The sequence below is a fragment of the Mauremys mutica genome, chromosome 3 (genome assembly GCF_020497125.1).
Source record: "Mauremys mutica isolate MM-2020 ecotype Southern chromosome 3, ASM2049712v1, whole genome shotgun sequence".
NCBI lineage: Eukaryota > Metazoa > Chordata > Testudines > Geoemydidae > Mauremys > Mauremys mutica.
Window position 1 is genome coordinate 169,037,681 of NC_059074.1, and position 22,315 is coordinate 169,059,995.

At 40.2% G+C, this 22,315-nt stretch overlaps 1 protein-coding gene across 5 annotated transcripts in view; it reads left to right on the forward strand.

Annotated features, from left to right (window-relative positions):
* Positions 1-772: 772 nt before the first annotated feature.
* UBR2 (ubiquitin protein ligase E3 component n-recognin 2) overlaps positions 773-22,315 on the forward strand; it is a 113,464-nt gene continuing 91,921 nt past the window's right edge. For 2 of the 5 annotated variants that reach the window (XM_045010352.1, XM_045010351.1), the window contains exons 1-6: positions 773-925; positions 4,437-4,696; positions 8,261-8,339; positions 13,963-14,076; positions 21,201-21,331; positions 21,845-21,983. In XM_045010352.1, the coding sequence (XP_044866287.1) occupies positions 848-925; positions 4,437-4,696; positions 8,261-8,339; positions 13,963-14,076; positions 21,201-21,331; positions 21,845-21,983 (801 nt within the window). In that variant the 5' untranslated portion in view covers positions 773-847. Of the gene's footprint in view, positions 926-3,059; positions 3,127-4,436; positions 4,697-8,260; positions 8,340-13,962; positions 14,077-17,163; positions 17,419-21,200; positions 21,332-21,844; positions 21,984-22,315 lie in introns of those variants that run through there. The other 3 variants (XM_045010353.1, XM_045010354.1, XM_045010355.1) reach the window with 3 other exon arrangements.

Sequence of the window (22,315 nt, forward strand, 5' to 3'; positions counted from 1 at the left end):
CTCAAACTGCGGAGCTATCCCCTCTCCTTCCTCCCTTTTTTTTGAGTGAGGCCTATGTTTCTGGAATGGAAGGTCTGGGATCAATGTTACTAAACTACACTTAAGAATAGATGACCTAGGAGTCCTTTAGGAGTCACAGAACAACTTTCAGGAGAGTGTATTTGCAGCATTGCCAACCTTTGCATTATTTATACTTGTCTTAAAGCCCCAACTCCTGGATTCATGCAATTAAACAAAAGGAAGAAAAAAGCAAATTTCTAGTCCTGCTAGTTGTGGGGAAAAACCTTGGGACCCACACACTAAAACCTTAAAATCTAGAAAATGAATCAACGCAGCCAAAAGATATGGTTTAATAATCTCTGGATTTTTGGAGGCCTTGCTCCTGATTTTTGACCACTTGGGATTGGCAATAACCCTGGAGGGGGGTGTGTGTATGTGTGCGCGCGCGTGTGGAAGCTAACATTCCAGGTTAGGACAAGAAGCACACCTGTAAGCTGACATGAGGCACAGCCTCCTGATGCTGGCAAGCTGCAGTGCTCAGGGCCTCAAAGCCTGGGCAAATATATGAGAGCGGGAAGAGGAGAGCGACCAGGGGTGGTAATGGCGCCAGCCAGCCAGAGGTGAGGGCCGCGTTACCACCCCGACCAGCAGAGCGCCAGGAGAAAGACTACATCCCCCACAATGCACCGGCGGCCCATGATGGCGTCTCCGTGGCGGGAGGGGGAGGGGTGTTATACGCTGCCCGGGGCGGGGGGAGGAGCGGAAGTGGGTTCTCCCCCCAGGGAGGCCGTCTGGGTCCGGTTCCGGGTGTTACCTACTTGGTGGGGCTGGTGGAGGGGGGAGGAAAATGGCGTCGGACTTGGAGACGGAGGTTCAGGCCATTGACAGGAGCTTGCTGGAATGTTCTGCCGAGGAGGTTGCCGTGGTGAGGCTCGTCCGCCCGCGGGGGCCCGGGGCCGGGGGGCCGTTAGGGGTCGGCCCCGCGCTCGGGGTGGGGGCGTGCGCACGGGGCGGGCCGGGCCGGGCCGGCAGAGGGTCCGCAGTGCCAGGCCCGGGCGGCCGGCCCTGGCAGGGGGCGGGCGGTCTCTAGGGCTGCTGGCCGGAGGGGAGGGAGGGCTGAGGGGGAAGGGGAGTAAATGCGCTTGATGGCGAGGGGCGGTTGTGACGGGGCTGCTTAAAGGGGCCCCGTGACTTAGACTCACTCTGCCCCCTGCGTCTGAACTTGCTGCTGTGACAAGCCCGGCCAGGTGTGACAGGACCTGGAGGCGAGGCGCAGAAGCAGCTCTCCCGTCTGCTTGGTTTGTGCGTTTGACAGCAGTATAGTGTAGCGTCCGCCCTGCTCTTTCCTCTCTCAGACTGGTCACTTGCCCCGTCTCTTACTGTAACTGCCTGTATTTCAGATGGCTGGTTCCGCCTCCCTTCGCAGTTTTAAAGTTTTGTGTTAAGATTTCTTGGGAGAAGGTTTTGGAAACACTGTTTCCTTCTCCCCCTCCTTAGGCCCCAGGCTTGGAAGGAACTTCATGTGTACAACAGACCCGTGAACAGCGTCCTGTCGATTTCAGTGGGGTTCTGTGGGAGAGCAGTGGTCTGCCCCCCTTAACCTGTTTAGTGTTGCCAGTGTAGACTAGCCCTAACAGTCTGACAGTCCAATATTGATTTTTATGTCACACTTTTCCTGTTGTTCATTTTGTCAGTCAACTTTTTGGGACTGTTCAGGTAAAACTCATTTTATCCTGCTCTGGGCTACTTTACTTTCTCCTCGTGGTCCATACTACTTTGCTTCTGATTTCTGTTTAGACAAGCTAGGACTTGAGTTGAATCTTAAAAGCCCCAATGAGGTCACTTGGGCTCTGTATGGACATGGGGCATATGGGGGGTGGGGAGATGACACTAGGCAGCTTGTGGCATTGGAGCCTAAAATTTCCACATGCAGTTACTTTGTATAAAATTTAGTATTTGCATATACAACTTAGTTATTTAGCTTTTTTTTGCATGGGCAGATACTACAGCTTATACATGTAATTGCAATATTTGTCAGACAAATTAAGCAATCAGTTTCATGCATGTATTTGAAAATGGAATCCTCGCTAAGATTTTATAGGCTACAGAGTTTTATCTAGCAAACTAAATTCTGTACCCTTTGCTAAAATGTAATCTACTTAAGGGCAAAGTTAAAAATAGATTATTTATTAAAACATTTAATCATTTTAGACTGACTTTCAAGGATAAATTAGCAGTTTATGTGAGACCCCTAGAGAGAATCTTTCTGCCAGTATCAGAATAACCACAATTATTGGAAAGGATAGGCTGCTAACCTGGGAGATGTGATTTTTTTTTTCTCTGACTAGGTACTTGTCTGAGCTTGTAGTAAAACTTATTCACTCCGGTTTTTCCAGATAGAAGGTAGTAATATACTCTAGAGTTGAGATGAAGCAAGTTTAAGATACTTGGCTAAGGAAAGAATTAAAACAATAGAACTAATGTGTACTGCAGAATATGGCCTTGGAAATGACCCACTTTTTGGAGAAACACAGCAGGAGATGCAAGGTCAATTCTAATGTAATTAGATTTAGTTTCTAATACAGAGTAGAAGATATTCAGCACAAGTGAGGAAGACTAGATTTAAAATTATAAAACTAAGACTTACAAGAACAGAAAGGTCAAATTCTTGGAGAGAGAAGAAGATGGGGGGGAAAGATGATGTAGTTTCTTTGATCTTTTATTGGAATGGTCGGTTTAACTATAGAGCAAAATAACTCCTATGAGATTTTTGGTTGCTGGATTTTTTTTTGGTAGTCTTTCACCTGGGGGGCAGTTCAGAAAAATTCCAGTTCTCTGAACACCAAAGGTAACTTAGTACTAGAAGATTGAGTAGTTTCATTATCAGGGCTTTGAGAAATCAGTACTGGGGGTAGGGAGGATAGAGTAAATTTCTACCATCAGTTCTAAGAATTGTATCAGAAATAGTCTAAACAGTTTAGAAGCAGCTAACTTTATTGCTAAATATGACATTTTCTTCTATGGTTTTATTGTAGGTGTTCAGCATTTTCCAAAGTGGCACTGTGCGAGTGTCATCAATGGAAGAAGTGCTATATAAATTTAAAATTGCAAACACTATAAATAAGGGTAAACTCTAAGCTCTTTCATGAAGATTTTTCAGATTAGTGTTTGTCTACTCCAGGCACGCGTGCCGAAGGCGGCATGCAAGCTGATTTTCAGTGGCACTCACACTGCCCGAGTCCAGGCCACCGGTCCGGGGGGCTCTGCATTTTAATTTAATTGAAGCTTCTTAAACATTTTAAAAACCTTATTTACTTTACATACAACAATAGTTTAGTTATATATTATAGACTTATAGAAAGAGACCTTCTAAAAATGTTAAAATGTATCACTGGCACGCCAAACCTTAAATTAGAGTGAATAAATGAAGACTCGACTCGCCACTTCTGAAAGGTTGCCGACCCCTGGTCTACTCTAATATAGGTCTTTAAGAGAAGACAGTACATTATTCCAGTGAAATCAAGCTATACTAGCTGGTTTCTAAAACCAATTATTTCTGTATAAGTAATTCTTGCTTTTTATCCATCCTTGGGTTAATTGTGAATGAATTAACTAGTTTTCACATAATCTGACGTTATCAAGAAGTATTTAGTAGTAGTAATTACATGTTGGTAAGGTTTATACACAGTACAGTACTGAATCAGTGCATACTTCTAGTATGTGTATATGTCCATTGTTGATTATATTCTGTAGTAATGATTATCAGTAGTACATCAGTTAAAAATGGCAAACGGTAAAGTCTTCAGTTACATGGTTGAAATAAAACAAATGTAATGAGAGGGACACATTTTTACAATTTACATAATACATCTCACTTTTTGTACCTTGTGTAATTGAGGGGAAAATGTTTTGACTCTAGGGGATACAACAGATACACCCTTTGAAGGTCAATGTTCAACTTGAAACTTTTAAAAACTGAAATTCCAATTTCTGACATATTACCCTTTGAACAGTATGTCCTGAGTTTGTTTTTAAAAAGGATTCTTTAAACAAAAAACGTATAAGGAATTTTCTTCTTTATTGATATATGAAGGTCCTTTCAGAAAGGAAAGAATAGATTATACACTATGATGGAGATTTTTGAGAGTTAGGTGCTAATTCTCCTTTGTGCCTTTGAAAATCTCCCTGTGTGTGCTGTCAAATTCACAAAATATTCAAATTGGAAAAAAAGAAATATTTTTGCTAATGTTTATTTGTAGTAATCTGTTACTTGTAACTGTAGTGGCTGCAAAATTTTCACAGAGAAATTTGACTTTAAAGTTTGCAGTGTCCCTTTAGCTTTTAGGGTGAAAAGAAAGATGCTATAACAGTTATGACTGGGTAGCGTTGATTTTATTTGTGAATAATTTTGTTTAATGTTTTCTTTTTAATTAAAGAAATGGCTACAAGCAACTGATCTTCCTAAAGAAGTATACCTGCATCTAGCCTACTATGTACCCAAAATTTACTGCAGGGGTCCTAACCCTGCCCCACAAAGAGAAGACATGCTAGCACAACATGTACTGCTGGGACCAATGGAATGGTATCTGTGTGGTGAAGATCCTGCATTTGCATTTCCAAAACTTGAGCAAGCAAACAAACCTTCCCATCTCTGTGGTCGGGTTTTTAAAGTGGGAGAACCAACATACTCTTGCAGGTAGCTTAATTCCACAATTCTCCTAAATTATTAATTCTCAACTCTTTTTGGTGGAAACATTTTTGTCCGAATGAAAATATTAACTGTCCATATGTATTTTTAGTATACTTGGAACATTGTGGGTGTTGTCTGGTTTGTTATTGGTAACATACTAAAGACTTGGTCAGTAGGAGAAAAAATTAATTACAGTATCAGTATAATTAAACAGATTTAGTTTTTGAAAATGTCAGTGTTGGTTATTAAAAAGAAATACTCTTAGATAAAGAGGAAGGTGGCTAAACTGTCAAATCAAGTCCAAGGCTTAAACGCAAAAATTGAAATTAATTTATCATTAATTAATTCAGATGTTTAACATGCGTTTACAGATGTCCCTCCTGTGTTCTGAATATCTTTCAATGAAAAGTACAATTAATGGTGATTAGATTGGTAGGCAAAAAAACCTAACTTTCTCATTAAGCCCGCTCCCTTATTCAGATTTCTGTTAAAATCTCATTTCTGTTTTGAAGCCTACAATAAGTGAATAGGAGAATGTTACCAATAAATATTAAAAACCACACCAGCAAGTCCTGCATATAACTTAAAGTAGCTATGATTTTATTGTCACCTTGTCTGTCTTGTTCTTTTCCCATTTTTTGCTATGTTAACCTTTGTATATTTTCAGCACAAGAACCACATAAGAATGGTCATACTGGGTCAGACCAATGGTCCATCTAGCCCAGTATCATGTCATCCGACAGTGGCCAATGCCAGATGCTTTAAAAGGGAATGAACAGAACGGCAATCATCAAATGATCCTTCCCCTTTTGCCCAGCCCCAGCACCTGGCAGTCAGAGGTCAAACCCAGAGTGTGGGGTTGCATACCTGACCATCTTGGCTAATAGATTATTTAGATTAATCTATACAGAAGCCTTGGAACCTCATAAAATTGGGTCCCTAATCCACGAACTGTTGGAACTCATTTACAAAACTTTTCTTAAACATTATATGAATATATTCTCATACTATAGAATTAGAATTTATAATCCCTATTCCATGATGAGATATCTTTGAGCTATAATGTATCTTAATTAAAACTGTCTTTAGATAGGTTGTTTCCTCAAAAAGCATTTTTTAAAACAACTTTTTTTTTAACTCATTGATTTTTATCCACTCTGCCTGAAACAAAACATGTTTTGGCAATTGTAAACTTTTTTCAATAAGAGCAAATGATATTTTGGTCTAGATTCACAAAACTGAGGAGGTGGTGGGTATGGTGATGCCCCTTTTTACCCAATAGCCCAGGATCTGGGACTTGAACCCAAGTTTCCTATATCCCAGGTGATTGCCCTAATAACCAGGGTATTAGTTATCATGGGATGGGTCTCTGAGTCTCCCCTGTTGAAGCTGTTTCATTTTGTATAAATTATTCATTGGAGCAGGGACTGGAACCTGGGTGAGGCAGCTTTCCTTCCCCCCTTACCCCCTGGTTAGTGTCATTCTCCCTCACTGGATTGATGAATATTTAATTTTTGTTATACAGAGTGGAACAGCTTCAACAGGAGATATTGAGACACAGGGATCTCACCTGGGATATGGGAAATCTGGGTTCAAGTCCCAGTGGGGAGTTGAAGCTGGATCTCCCACATTCTGGGTGAGCAACCTAACCACTGGACTGTTGGGTGTAAGGGTGGTAGTGGCAACAGCACCACCTCAGCCACCTTGTTTTTCTGAGTAGCTCCTAAATACGAATCTAGCCTGAAAAAAATCAAATATAATTTCTAATCATTGGGCTATAGAATCATTCTTATTCTTTCTGATCCAGAAGAATAATACCTTAGCTAAACATGAAACTTCCTTTACTTGAGCTGATGAAAACTGTGCTGTAATTACAGTAACTTCTTCCAAACCTGTGTTTTCAAGACCAACATCACAAGATATTAAGAAAACAATAGTCAGTGTTGTAGGAAAGCATAGAAAAATGCAGTTCCTTGATATAATCTTCAGAGAATAATAGGTTTACTCTTTAAATTCACTTGGTATCTTCATCTCAGTAGAAAATGTGAAGAATAGTTCAGGTCCACTAATATGGTTGATTTTTGCAGTTTTCAATATGGGAAAGTGGTTTGTTCTGCTAGGCCTATTATAGTACATATATTGTTACTGTGTATCCTTTTGTATTTAATAGCTTATACTTTGTAGTTGGTGGCAAATGGGGGAGAAGAATTTTTTTCTTAAACCCTACAGGATACAAATTTGTTATTGTTTGTAATCTATGAAATACCTCCTGAAAGTATGAGAACCTGAAAAATGGTTTTTGTTCTTTTTAAAAAGAAGCTTGTTGACCTGAAGCAACTAATGTGTTAGGCTTCGATACATGCCAAATAAATCATCTTTATAACTGCTGGTGAATGGCCATGTGCATTTTTTTAAATCCCAGGATTATTAAATGGTTAATTTCCTACTACACATTGTAATAAAAATAATTGCCTGTAACCAGAAACAGGAGGTTATACAAATGTAAGTTATTCTCAAACAAAACAGCTTGCTGGGATTATTCACAGGCTTTTTTTTTTTGTCTCACTAATTAAATTTACACTTAAAATAAACTAAGGTAAACAAAAAATAGTATTGGTAATATTTATGCTGTGGATCCATGATTATTCCTCTACTGATACTGATGAATTGGGCCAAATGGAATTAAGAATACTAGTAGGTGCTTCCTAGGTTTTCGTTTATTTTTGTTTGTTTTGAACAAAATAAGGGATTAGTTCATGTGAATTCTTGTTTATATTATTTCCTGATGGACATCTCAGGAAATCCTTAGTTTCTTTTCAGATATTTTTTTAGATGCTCTTTATTTTTCCGTTGTGAAATCTATCTCAGTGGCTGTCAGTCAGTTGCCTTTAGTGTCAATATATCATGTGATTGTTTTTTCAAATTTTTGGCTATATGAACAAGGCAATTGCACATTAGTCTTTTACCTGATTTCTAGAGGTGGTACATCCAAGTGTTACAGTTAGTACATGTAAAAAGTGTTTGTCTTCTCTAAGTGGTCCTTGATTTTCTGGTTGTTGTGAAAATCTTTTTCTTCGAACTCATTAGAAGACTTGTAGGGCTAAACTTACATGCAAAAAGATTAGGAACCAACTCTTCGCTTCTAACTTTTCATACAAGGTGTGATGAAAATCTGTTTGCATTGATTACTTAGGACCATGTCTAGGACTTGCATTCTATACCCTGAGAGAACTTGCTTGGTTATGTAGTTTTCAGGATTTCCTATACCTTAAAAACAGGTTTGAATCTGGTAACATGGCTGAATTACCAGCTAATGCACTTGTTTCATTTACTGAAGGTAATATATACATTAGCCAAATGCTTTTCCAAGCCTACTTCCCAGGCTGTTCTTCATAGCCACTCCTGCTCTAGGAATAAAATTTCCTCTCATTGTCTCATCAAAAATGATCATATTCCTGAATAGCAAACAGTTTAGCAAGAAGTCCCACATTCATGTATTTTGAAAATAAACTGTTGTTAGAGGCATAGTTTAAAAGCTAAAGTAATATTTTTTCCTCTGTTTGTTTCCAGAGACTGTGCGGTTGATCCAACTTGCGTGTTATGTATGGAGTGCTTTTTGGGAAGTATTCATAGAAATCATCGATACAGGGTTAGTAATCTTATTGGAGTATATGAATTGGGTATAATATATTTCTTATGAATGGGTATATTCAGAGTTCCAGTATGTAATTTATATTTAAGAATGTTTTTGTATTTCAAAATAAAGTGTGTGTACAAATATACACGCACAGTATGGTTGGAATTAAAAATGTGCAGTGTAACTTTACCAGAACTGGGAGTGTTAACCTCAGTTTAAAAGCTTAGCTTTAACAAGACTTAGTTAATATTTGAAACCACTGAGCAAATTATTGTTGTAGTGTTCCTACACTTCAATCTTAAATACCTTCACAATTCTAAATTAAACATAAACTGGAGTTAGTTTTATTATGTAAAACTTGTGGTTTTCAACCTTTTTCATTTGTGGACCCCTAAAACATTTCAAATGGCAGTGCAGACCCCTTTGGAAATTCAACCTGTGACCTGCAGACCCCTACCATAGAAATCTTAGACTGAAAACTGGCTGAACAGAATTCAACTATAAGTGTTGCATATGCTTAGCATGGCACTGGGCGCAGTGTGAGAAAGGGCACTAAACTGTGGGCTTCTGTGGTAATGGCACATTCAGATTTTGACCTGGAGGTGCGGTATTCACATATGTAGACACCTTAGACATAGTGTGCAGATCCCCAGGGGTCTGCAGACCACAGGTTGAAAATCACTGTGTTAGACATAGTTTCACTTAGTTTGGGCACTATATTTAGACTTGTGTTTTTTAAAGGTGTTGAGCAAACTTACGAGTGAGACAAGTTAGTTAAAAAAGTAACCTTTTGGTTTCTTAGATTTAAACATACTTCTGCACTGCCATGAACTCCTGCACAACAGAAGTTTGTTAATGCAGGAGAAGGGCCCTGCCAAATTCATGGTCCATTTTGGTCAATTTCATGGTCATAGGATTTTAAAAATTGTAAATGTCTTGATTTCAGCTATTTAAATCATGGTGTTGTAATTCATAGAATCATAGAACTGGAAGAGACCCCGAGAGGTCATCTAGTCCCTGAACTCAAGGCAGGACTAAGTATTATCTATTCTAGACCATCCCTGACAGTTGTTTATCCAAACTGCTCTTAAAAATCTCGAATGATGGCGATTCCACAACCTCCCTAGGCAATTTATTCCAGTGCTTAACCGCTCTGACAATTAGGAAATTTTTCCTAATGTTCAACCTAAACCATCTTTGCTGCAATTTAAGCCCATTGCTTCTTGTCCTATTCTCAGAGGTTAAGAACAATTTTTCTCCCTCCTCCTTGTAACAACCTTTTATGTACTTGAAAACTGTTATCATGTCCCCTCTCAGTCTTCTCTTCTCCAGACTAAACAAACCCAGTTTTTTCAATATTCCCTCATAGGTCATGGTTTCTAGACCTTTAATCGTTTTTGTTCTTCTCTGGACTTTCTCCAATTTGTCCATCTTTCCTGAAATGTGGTGCCAAAACTGGACACAATACAATTGTAGCGGTCCTGACCCAAAAAAGGACTTGTGAGGAGATCACAAGGTTATTGTGGGGGGACTGCAGTACTGCTACCCTTACTTCTGTGCTGCTGCCTGCAGACCTGGGCCCTCAGTCAGCAGCCGCCACTCTGGCTGCCCAGCTCTGAAGGCAGAGCACAGAAATAAGGGTGGTATGGTATTGCCACCCTTTACTTCTGTACTGCTGCTGGGGGGGCTCCGCCTTCAGAGTTTGGCACCTGGCCATCAACCACTACTCTCTGGCCACCCAGCTCTGAAGGCAGCACGGAAGTAAGGGTGAAAATATTGCGACACCCCCCCCCTCAAATAACCTTGTCTGGGGCAGTAGGTTTGTATAATTTTTGGTGGTGCCCAAAACAGGTCCAAGTCCCGCCTCCCCCCCACCTGCCTAAGGCTCTGTGAGGGAGTTTGGGTGTGGGAGGGGAGAGGGGTTGGGCTCTGGGAGGGAGTTTGGATGCGGGCTCTGGGCTGGGGTCAGGGTGCAGGAGGGTGTGCAGGGGCAGGCTCTGGGAGGGAGTTAGTATGCAGGGTCTGGGCAGGGGGTTGGGGTGCAGGAGGGAGTGCGGTAGATGGGCTCTGGGAGGGAGTTTGGGTCCAGGGTCAGGGCTGGGGTGGAGGTGCAGGAGGGGGTGTGGGAGTCGGCTCTGGGAGGGAGTTTGGGTGCAGGGTGTGGGGTCTGGGCTGGGGCAGAGGGTTCCAGTGCGGGAGAGGGTGAAGTGTGTAGTGCTTACCTCAGGCAGCTTCCAAAAGTGACCCGCACCCCCCTCTGGCAGCAGCTCCTAGGTAGGGGGATGGAGGGGTCTCCATGCGCTGCTGCCCGCAGGGACCGCTCCTGCAGCTCCCATTGGCCTCAGCTCGGGGCAGGGACAGCGTGCGGGTCTTGTCCGTTTTTCCTCTCTCCCCAGGGGCCGTAGGGACGTGCCGGCCGCTTCTGGAAGTGGACCAGGCAGGCAGGAAGCCGCCTTAGCCCTGTTGTGCTGCCGGTGGTGGTGGCGGGGTCTCTGGGCCCTTTTAAATTGCCTGGAGGCAGTGGGGGGGGCACTTTGGGGGAGGAGCTTGGGGGTGGCAGGTGGGGCTGGGGGAGAGACCAGGCTCCAAACTTTGTGGGAGCCAGACCACCATGCTCTCATATTGGTGGAGCACGGGCACCACGCGCCCATACAGCTCGCCGCCCCTGAACCTTGTGACCCCACTGCAACTCCCTTTTGGGTCAGGACCCCCAATTTGAGAAACGCTGGTCTCCCTTGTGAAATCTGTATAGTATAGGGTAAAAGCACACACAAGACTAGATTTCACAATCCATGACGTGTTTTTCATGGCTGCGAATTTGGCAGGGCCCTATGCATGAGAAATTCTAGAAAGAAAAGTGAAATAGATTAGTTTGTCAAGCTGAGTGAAATATTTAAGTAAACACACACAACTGAAATAAGTAAAATACAAATTTTAACTTCTTTAATCCACAGTACTGTTAGTAGTACAGGTGAATATATATATATATATTTTTAACTTGATGTTCCTTTTAACTAGCACAAATGTTTACTTAATTAGGCCTGGTTTATACTACGAGTTTATCTCGAATTTAGCAGCGTTAAATCGAATTAACCCTGCACCCGTCCACACAACTAAGCCCTTTACTTCGATATAAAGGGCTCTTAAAATCGATTTGTGTACTCCTCCCCAGCGAGGGGAGTAGCGCTGAAATTGACATTGCCATTTCGAATTAGGGTTAGTGTGGCTGCAATCGACGGTATTGGCCTCCGGGAGCTGTCCCACAGTGCACCATTGTGACTGCTCTGGACAGCAATCTGAACTCGGATGCACTGGCCAGGTAGACAGGAAAAGCCCTGCGAACTTTTGAATTTTATTTCCTGTTTGCCCAGCGTGGAGTGCTGATCAGCACAGGTGACCATGCAGTCCCAGAATCAAAAAAGAGCTCCACCCTGGACCGTACGAGAGATACTGAATCTGATCTCTGTATGGGGAGAAGAATCTGTTCTATCAGAACTCCGTTCCAAAAGATGAAATACTAAAACATTTGAAAAAATCTCCAAGGCCGTGATGGACAGAGGCCACAACAGGGGCTCAACACAGTGCTGTGTGAAACTTAAGGAGCTGAGACAAGCGTACCAGAAAGCCAAAGAATCAAATGGATGCTCATGGAGGGAGGGGCGACTCTAGCAATCCCACAGTTCCCGCAGTCCCAGGAGTGGTGGGGGAGGAGGGAAGCAACGGGTGGGGTAGTTGCAGGGGCACCCCCTAGAATGGCATGCAGCTCATCATTTCTGCAGGATGTCTGGGGCTCTGATCCAGAGCGGCCATTTGCCTCTCTGGTTCTTTAGTAGGCTTGCCTGATATTCTAGGCAGGACTGACTCTCCATTAGACAAAACTTAAAGAAGAGAATGGGGAGTCATTCCCATTTTTGTCCAGGCGCCCCCGACCGACCTCACCGAGGCCGGCCAGGAGCACCCCTGACAGCAGCACACGGTACAGTATGACTGGTAACCATCATTGCCAACTCGCAAAGCAGCAGACGGGACAGTAGGGCTGGTAACCATCTTTGCTAACTTGCAAAGGCAAGGGGATGCTGCTGTGTAGTACTGCGTCTGTCAACAGCATCCAGTAGACATACGGTGATGGTGAAAAAAGGCTGAACGGGCTACATGGTTGCCGTGCTATGGCATCTGCCCGGGCAATCCAGGGAAAAGGGCAAGAAATGATTGTCTTCCATTGCTTTCACGGAGGGAGGATTGACTGATGACATTTACCCATAACCACCCGTGACAAATTTTTGGCCCTGTCAGGCATTGGGATCTCAACCCAGAATTCCAATGGGTGGGGGAGACTGCAGGAACTATGGGATAACTATGGGCTATCTACCCACAGTACAACGCTCCAGAAGTTGACGCTAGCCTCAGTACATGGACGCACACCGCCGAATTAATGTGCTTAGTGTGGCCGCGTGCACTTGACTTCATACAATCTGTTTCCAAAAATCGATTTCTGTAAAATCAGAATTATCCCGTAGTGTAGACATACCCTTAGTCTTTACATATCAGTCTGTTTCTTTGGTACTGTCAAGTGTGTAATAGAATTTCTGTAGAAATGTTACAGTTGAAACGAATGGCGAGAGCTTCTTTTCCTCTCTCAATACCCTTGATAGCATACTTGCGTTTACTATTGTGGAGAGTGTTAGGATGCACTCTTCATTTAGTAACTACTAATGCAATATGAAACAACAGGAATAGAGGCTTTTGGAGGTGTAAAGTATTCTCTAAAAATGAAAAGAGATCTGAGTGCCTTGACTAACTTGGTAGACAGAAAAGGATAATGTGTACTGTGGAGAATCTGTGCATCAAAAATAGGTCACAGAATCATTATGTATTTATGAACTCCATTCACAATTGTGATTTAAGAAATAATTGTATTCAATACTTATTTTAAGAGCTTTTAATTTTAAAATGAAGTTTTACTGAAGTGTGGAAATAGAGCAGTGCAATGTACAAATGCAAATATTTGTCATTAGCGAGACAAGGTAAGCCTGGTCAGAGACGCAGGCTTTTGAGCTACGCAGAACTCTTCAGGTCACAGCACTGCAAACAGTTTTTTTTCACTATCAACTTTAGTAAGCGTAATGGAAGCCAGTTGTTATAACGTGGCCCTCAAACTGTAGTGACTATCCCTCTGATGTCCTTATATAGTAGGATGTAGCAGTATGCAATTTGTCTTCAAAATAAGTGTCCTATTTATAAACGACATTATAATGCAAAGATTTTAAATATTGGAATTTGAGGAAAAGATTCTGTGTTCTGTTTTTAAAATCAGACCAGTCTTCTGTGACTGATTCAGAATAAACGTATACTGGTAATTTCTGTGTTCTATAAATACATCAGATGCTGTATGCGACCTCCCCAGGCCTATACTCAAGAGTTACTTTAACAATATAATTGTATGTTGTTGTTTTTTTAAACAGATTAATGATGTAGATAATCTCTGTCTGTCACGGACATTTGACACGCTTTTACCATATTTATTTGAGTAGCATATGGGAAAATCTCTAATAGCATAAGGGTTAATGTGTTGGTGCTTTCAGTATACATAGATCTTGCACATGGATACAGTTTTGTGTGTTTTAAACAACTTCAGATGACAACATCAGGCGGAGGAGGTTTCTGTGATTGTGGTGATACTGAAGCTTGGAAAGAAGGTCCGTACTGTCAAAAGCATGAACTTAACACAGCAGAGACAGCAGAAGAGGAGGTAATAAATAAAATTTTTATGTATAGATATTGTGTAATAGTGCTAGTTTAGGACATTATATGTTGCCAGACCAAATTATGCACAATTCTGAAATTCAGAAGGTAAGGGAAAACAAATCTCTAATCATCTTATATGTGACTTTTGTAAGGTTATAAATTTGCCTCAAAAATAAGAAAATTAAATGCTATAAAAATAATATCTGTATACTTCAGTGTTTTAGTGAAATGGTGGACTCTTAAATTTTTAATAAACATTGGAACATTCGTAGTGTCCTAGTATTTATGTTAAAGCTTTAAGACCATGAGTGAACCAAATTGAAAATCAGACAATTTTTGCACTAGAAATTATTTGGTTGGTTGAAAATGTTGTCTTGATATATTGTTTACTATGTCATCTCAGCACATTGATATTTGTAATTTTTTATCTAAAGTAATTAAAAGAAGAAATTATTTAGGACAGAAGCTGTTAGTCTTCTCTACTCAGCCGATAAGTAAAACAAATTGGAAGCTTGCAGCATGCTAAATATAAATATTGGTACTACGCCATATTATACACTAGATAAAATTAATATAAAATTACATATTAAAACTACTTTAAAAAACAGCTATTTAGATTGCAAAGTCAAGCATGCAAAAATAGAAAAAGCTAGATTTCTGGTTGCCTATGTAGCCATAGTTCTGTCCCTTGTGCATCCATCCTGTGCACTGAATGAAGAAAGGGTGCGTTGGGGGGGGTGGAGAAATGTAATTAAAGACTGTATCATAATTAATACATATAAGGGAGCAAATTAAGTTTGCACATGCAACCTATATTCTGACATTTCCTAGCATTCATGTGCTAGACCTTGCAACCTAAATAACTTTCTTTTAAAGTAGTTTTTTCTAATGTAACTTCCAAGGGGTTTTTAATTGGAAAAAGTTTTAAAATATAACTTCTGTTAGTTACAACTGTAACAACCCCCTCATCGTAGATCATCAGCAGGGTCTGAACCCTGAATCTTCAGCACTGCAACAGATTTCTACCGATTGAGAGACAGGACTAATCATGTTAGCTGGTAGCATAAGAAGGATGTTATCCCAGAAAGATGGATGAACAGCTAGTGTCGTGCTGGGTTCAAGGAGGTTTATGTGGGGAATCTGGTCTGGTTCTCCATTTCTTCTTCACTAGGTCTGAGAGAACTCCTTCCCTTTTTTTGGTGCCCCCACTGAGGAGCTGCAACATGTGCTAAAGGGGGTGGTGGAGGAGCCCAACCTGGCTATGTCTGGTGTGCGTGCGCACTCTCTTCCTTCCCACCACTGCTACAACTGCTACAACAACTGCTAGATCAGGGGTAGGCAACCTATGGCACGTGTGCCGAAGGCGGCATGCGAGCTGATTTTCAGTGGCACTCACACTGCCCGGGTCCTGGCCACCGGTCCAGGGGGCTCTGCATTTTAATTTAATTTTAAATTACGCTTCTTAACCATTTTAAAAACCTTATTTACTTTTACATACAACAATAGTTTAGTTATATATTATAGATTTATAGAAAGAGCCCTTCTAAAAACATTAAAATGTATGACTGGTACGCAAAACCTTAAATCAAAGTGAATAAATGAAGACTCGGCACACCACTTCTGAAAGGTTGCTGACCCCTGTTCTAGATGTTTCCAGGTAGTGTGCAGTGGTGGTAGTAGTATGGTGCTGCTGCTTGCTGAATGTGTGGCCTGACTCTTCAGAATGTTTTGTTAGTTAATTCTGCATGCTGCCAAAATTTCCCATGGAACACAAGTAACAGAAGGGAAATGATGACTTTTAACAGTTTATAGCTCTGCCAGATCTGAAGAGAACTTAATGGGAGAAGGGAAGATAAGTCCCTAATCTGAGGGCCATGTCTCTGATGAATTTCAAAGGCCTGCTGCAAGAAATGGAGATGTTTAGAGCCTCTCTAAAAAAAGACCACAAGAATATTTTATAACTGAAAGTGTTGGGCATCTCATTACTGTTAGTTTATATTTGTCTAACTGCTCTAGGAGCCTCTGACGTATATTTTAAAAATACATCAAATCAAAGAAAGAAACAGCAATCCCATATATTTAAAAAGCTAGGGAACAAGGCAGCCCAAATAAACCAGATCCCCATAATACTTTATATTCCCCCAAACTATATGCTGCTTCAGCAGCTCTTTTAAGAAGATGTGCCGCAGCATTTATTATTTTTCATTTGTATTAACACCTCATGTAGGAGTCCTAATAATGGATCAGGACCCTATTGTGCTTGGTGTTGTACACAGAACAAAAAGACAGTCCCTGCATTAAGAAGCTTACAATCTAAGTATAAGACAAGATATAACAGATGGATACAGGCAGCGAGGTCAGGTGAGGACAAGCAAACAGTGAGAAAGCATTGTTCAGCAGTGTAGACAGCGGTATCAGTGCAGCAGCAGCCACACAACTATTGTCAATTTTTTTCTGTAGGCATTATGGCAAAGGAAAGCTTTAAGCAGGGATTTGAAAAAAGGCTAGTGAGGTGGCTTTGTGCATGTTTACAGGGAGCTCTTAGCAAGTGTGAGGGGGAGCACAAAGGTTCTTGGTTTGAAAACTTAACAAATGGGTAATGCAGGCTGGTATCATGGGCTGATCAGAGGCAGAATAGGGAATGAGAGTTGCTAGTTATGGTGGGGATAGGCTCAAAGGGCCTGGAAAGTGATGACAAGCAGTTTGTTTTTGGCTTAGCAGGATTAGATTTTTATTGGTAAATATTGGTAAATGTCGATTTCACCATATACACACAAATTTGACAAAAATTTCTATCTGTGATCAAAATTTACAAATGAGCAATGTAAGCTTGAGAACTTATGAGAGTTTGATATTTATTTTGTATATTCTGGCATGTGATGATGACAATTTGTGTTTTAACAGATATTAAATATTAACTATTTGAATCTTAACAGCTACATTCCCGTCCCCTAGTTTTTTGGTGGGTGTGAAATTTTAAATAGAAAAAATGCTTAAAACTCCTAATTTCATGTAACTGAAAATTTTAATTGATAAAAATCAGGAAAAGAAGCTTAGAAATAAACATAGATATTATCTGTCAAAATTACAGCAAAAAAAAATTGAATTCTGCCATGCCTACTTATATTTGCTGCTATAAACAAGGGGAAGCCAGGGGAAGAAATGCAAAGAGCAGATGAGAAGCCATCAGTGATAATGGACTGGAAGTTCCAGAGAGGTTGCCAGGTGACAATGATGAACAATGGTGAAAGAGAACAGGTGATGGTCTGAGAGGGGGAACTCAGCAGCAGAGATTAAAAAGAGAGCAATACTTGGTGAAGACCAAGTCAAGTGAACCACCCTTATGGTGAGTGGGAGAGTGTATCCAGGGCTACAGGTTTAATGAAGAGGAGAGGGTTAGGAAACATGCAGCTTAAGGAGTTATTATGGAAGTTGATGTCACCAAATATGGGTGTCAGAGGTTGCGAGGAGAGGAAAAGAGGGAGCTTGGAGTCAAAATCACAGAGCAGGACTCGTTGGGTGGACAGTAATGTGAAAGGGGAGAGGAGAGAAAAGTTGACTGCAGCGGAGTTCAAAAAAGGTGGAGGAATGGGAAGAGGAGGTGGGAGGGATTGGAAGTGACAAGAACAGCTCAGAAGACCAACGCCCTCACCATGGTGTGATCCAGAGTGGGAAATGTAAGAGAAGGAGAGGCCTCTGTAAGAGAAGGCAGCTGTAGGGGCAGTATCAGAGGAAGGGATCCAGGTCACTGAGAGAGGCAGGAGCTGGAGTGAATAATATATGAAGAGGCTGTGGATTGCTGTGATCGTTTTAGAGATGGACAGCTAGAGAAGAGGAGGGAGGTTAGGAATGGTGGCACAAGATGAGTGGAGATGGTTGTGGGGACAGGTGAGTGGAGATAGTGCCAGAGTTGTCATCAGCGGTGATGAGGACGTTCAGATGTGGGACCTAGATTTCTGCTGCCGATAGAGGGAATTAGATGGGGGTGGAGAGGGGCCGAGATGTAGGTAGAAGTGGTGGAACTGTAGAGGGAGTGAGGGTAACCTGGAAGAAGAGTTGGTGGTAGTGGGAGGAAAGGGAGGAGGAGGAGAATGATGATGCAAAAGAGAGATGTGGTGACAGCTGTGGGTGAGTGGCAGATGGCCTGAAGTTTAATATATCCTGGGGTATTTTGGACCCGGGGGGAGGGCAAGGAGTGCATTCCAAAGGAGAAAAGCCCTTGCAGAGACAGGTTCCCTTCCCCCAATATCTGTTATACCTCTTTTCCATACAAATATTTATATTTTATAGTTATAGTCAAGTATATATTTAATGTTTGTAATTTGATCACTTATAGTACTATGAAACACACATCATGAGATTGTTATGGAAAAAGAAATGTGTTTCTCAGTTGATTCTGGACATTTACCAGCCATCTGACTTCCAAGATTCCCCAGTGTTCTTAAGCACCTCTTTTATTTGTTAAATGTCTCTCAAAATATTGGGAAACTCTGATTGTAATCCTAAATTAATTTTTTTTTCTAGATGGATCATTTGTGTTATAGCAGAGGTATTCCTTTAAGATTGTTTAAATACAAAGAACATTGGAAAAGTCACCATTATTCTAAAGATGGAGGCAGGGAAGAAAATTATGCCATAAAAAGGAATACACATCTCAGTTAGAATAATAATATAGTATTTAGTATTGCTGACTTCTTTCACTATACCACTCATAAAAAGTTTTCTGCTGTAAGAGCTATTACCTTTTACTCTCTTGGAATGTACTTTTTTTATGACAAATGAATTTCTTAAAACTTAAAACAGCAATAATATGATGCCCATCAGCCCTGCATGAAATTAATAAATCAGTCATCTGGAGCTTTCTGAAGTTAAATTAGTTCATGGAAAAATTGGCTTTGTTTACCTTGAGGCTATTTTAATTCTCCTAATGGAAAGAAGAGGGTTTTTTTGTTTGCTTTTAATGAAAGGCGAAAGCACATTAGCCAGGAAAATAAGAGAAGAATGGTTATTGGAAAGTCACTATATCTGTATTAAGCCTCAATTTTAATAGATTATTTTCAGGAGCCAAAAAGAATGTAACATCTGACTGAAATATCATGCATTATTTGTTTACTTAAATACACATTTTAAACTTAAGTGCAGGCTGTGGAGGTTTTTTAAGTAGTTCCGAATTTTTGTTTCTGTGTCTACTATGTGTGTGTTAGTATTTTTTTTTTTTTTAAAAAGGCAGCCTTTTGAAGAACAAACACCATGGAAGTCTATCATAGACTGGCTCCATGCTAGAGGGAAGACTAAACAGTGTAGAGTTAGTGCATGGTGTGGTTTTACCATTTAAAAAACAGGCTTAAAAAAAAAGGTGCAGTTTTTGTTTGTTTTTTTCGATTATAAAATAATTTTTAAAAGTAGTAAAATAGCACCAGGTACTCCAAAGGCTTTCTGTCTGATACCTATGGCTCTCAGTAGGCTATCTTTGCTCCAGGGAAGTTCTTAGGTACATCATGTTGCATTCTGATGGATATGGTTGTGGAGTAGGAGTAGATAGCAGTTACTCCAGGGAATCTGAAATCATGACAAAAGGAAACACAACTTGGAAACTTTGCTGTGCTCAACATCCTTCTTATCTTTCCTATTTTCGGATTGATGACATAACCTTAAAGATAGTTAATAATAAAATACCTATGGATCACCTTTAAAATCTGTCATTTTACTTCAATATTATTCCCTTGTCATGAGGACCATATGCTCCTTTTAAGGAACAACCTCAATTTTTCAGCATTGATGACATCACCAAACTAGTGTGCACTGCTTTCTAAAGTCAAGTTGTACTGCCTCTCACTCATTTATCTTAATATATTATTATTATTGTAATGACAGATTTGCTAAGGGTAACAGTTACTTGTTCTTCATAAGTTAATGCTACTTATCAGGAGGAGGTAAAAACTCTTATAAAAGCTTGCTGTGGAGTAAAACTTGTCAAGAAGGAGGGGAGAGAGGGAATTGGTTTCCTAGCCTTCCTAGCCTGAAGTAACAGTTTGATTTTTTGCAAATGTTATTTCTAGTTTAAGATTCCAAGTTTGCAGTCATATAGCTCTAAAAGGATTTCAGTTCAATCACATTTCAACTTATTTATTTTTCCACAATAGTTTCTAATCACTTGTGTTTTGTCCAAAAATAGAACCATTATCTGCTAATTTTAGTTGCCAATCTGGCTTGTGCTATAGTTTGAGCAATGACCTTACCCTGCTGGGGGCACACACTGAACCAACTTCATATTCTTTTGGGTTTTATTCTGTTTTCCTGTTAAGTTATGAAGACGCAATAACAGTTTAACATATATCAGGGATATTAAGAATGAAACTGTTCTGGGTGCAAGCAGTCATTCTCCATTTCCTTTTCCAATCTCCCCTCCCCCCCCGATTATCATTTAATTCCTTAGTGTAGATGACATCTACAAATTTGGACCATTTCTGTTTTTCACATGCATATGGGGTGAATTCAGTACCTATATTTCCCACCAGACTATAATCACGTCAATCAACTCATTCTGGCATTCTTCAGTTTTTTGTGGAATTCATGCATGCTTTACAGACTTTTTTTTCTTCACTGAATTTCTGCTTTTGAAAATAAATTAGTAAGGTATGCAAAACTAGTGATTGGCTATAATTTTAAATTCCACGGTGGCATTAAATGGGATAGTATAAATTTAGTATTTACGTGTTTTGCATTTTGGTGTAAACTTTTAGTTTAGATGTGACCATTGAGCACCACCATATCTTAGAAATATTTAACAAGAAATTATCATATGGTTACACAGAAACAGGCAAGAGGGAGAGGAGTGAAATATAGTATTTTGGAACCTGGAATCTTGTTTATAATTTGTAACGTACTATAACTAGTGTGAATACAAAATTTGACAAAAGGAGATGTGGCTTTGATAATTGTTGATACTATAACTTAGTAAGTTAAATGAAATATGAACAATGAAATGTCCAATACAAGCAGGATAATGGGAATGAGGGTTTGAGCCCAAACTCAAATGATTCTTTTTGTTGTTGTTGCTCGTTTTCTTTGTTTAATTTTCCTATAATGTTCTTCTACTATCTCACTATAATCAATTTCACTTTTCAGGATCCTCTGGTGCATTTATCGGAAGATATGATAGCAAGAGCTTATAACATTTTTGCTATCATGTTTCAGTATGCAGTAGATATATTAACATGGGAAAAAGAAAATGAATTGCCACCTGGTTTAGAGACTGTGTAAGTATATTCTTTGTGTCTGAGGTTTTCAAGACGTGCAGGTGTTAAAGTATAAAACTTAAATGCTCACGTTAGTCTACATCAGTAATACTGAGACTGCAGCTCACGAGCTGCAAGTGGCTCTTTAATGTGTCTTCTGAGCCTCTTTGCAGCACATGGTATTAAAATGCCGATTTAATTAACAATGAGTCGGATGCTTTTACTATGTCATTAACAAATTAAGTTATCAATTTGCACTGTTATTAGTTTATTTGATGTAAGAATTATATACATACAAACACACTAAATATTTTCCTTGTCATACTGTTTAAATATAGTATTACAGTAAATTAAACACTGAAGTCAGTGGGAGTTGAAGGCACTCAGCAGCTTCAGGATAAAGCCTTGTTGATGTACATCATTAGTGCCAGGGTTAACCCAAGCTTAGATATTCAGATTGTTGGAAATTATTAAAATTAAAAATAGATTAGACGCTAAGCACTTAATTATATAAATGTGGTCTTTATTTTATAGCGAGAAGAGTGACACTTATTACTGCATGCTTTTTAATGATGAAGTCCACACGTATGAACAAGTTATATACACTCTCCAGAAAGCTGTCAACTGTACACAGAAAGAAGCCATTGGTTTTGCAACAACAGTAGACAGAGATGTAAGTAACTTCCTTGCTGGAACTTGAGTTAAAAGTAAGGTCAGGGTGAATATATATGACTAAACTTAGTGCTTTTTTCCTTTAAAGTGGTTGTGAGTCTTCCCAGTATTCTTTCTCTCCTCTCGCCTGTTGGCAGATATAAGGCTTTCAGGAGGGAATAGAGAAGAGCTGGCAGTTTCACAGCAGCTGGAGAGAGCAGGGAATTTAGCACCTAGTTAACTTTACGGTAAGGGGCCCACTGATCAACTCAAGACCAGCCTCCTTGCCCTGCACATCCCACAGCTGATTGTATGTGTTTGAGGATGGAATTCTTTTCTTCCAGGATACATTTG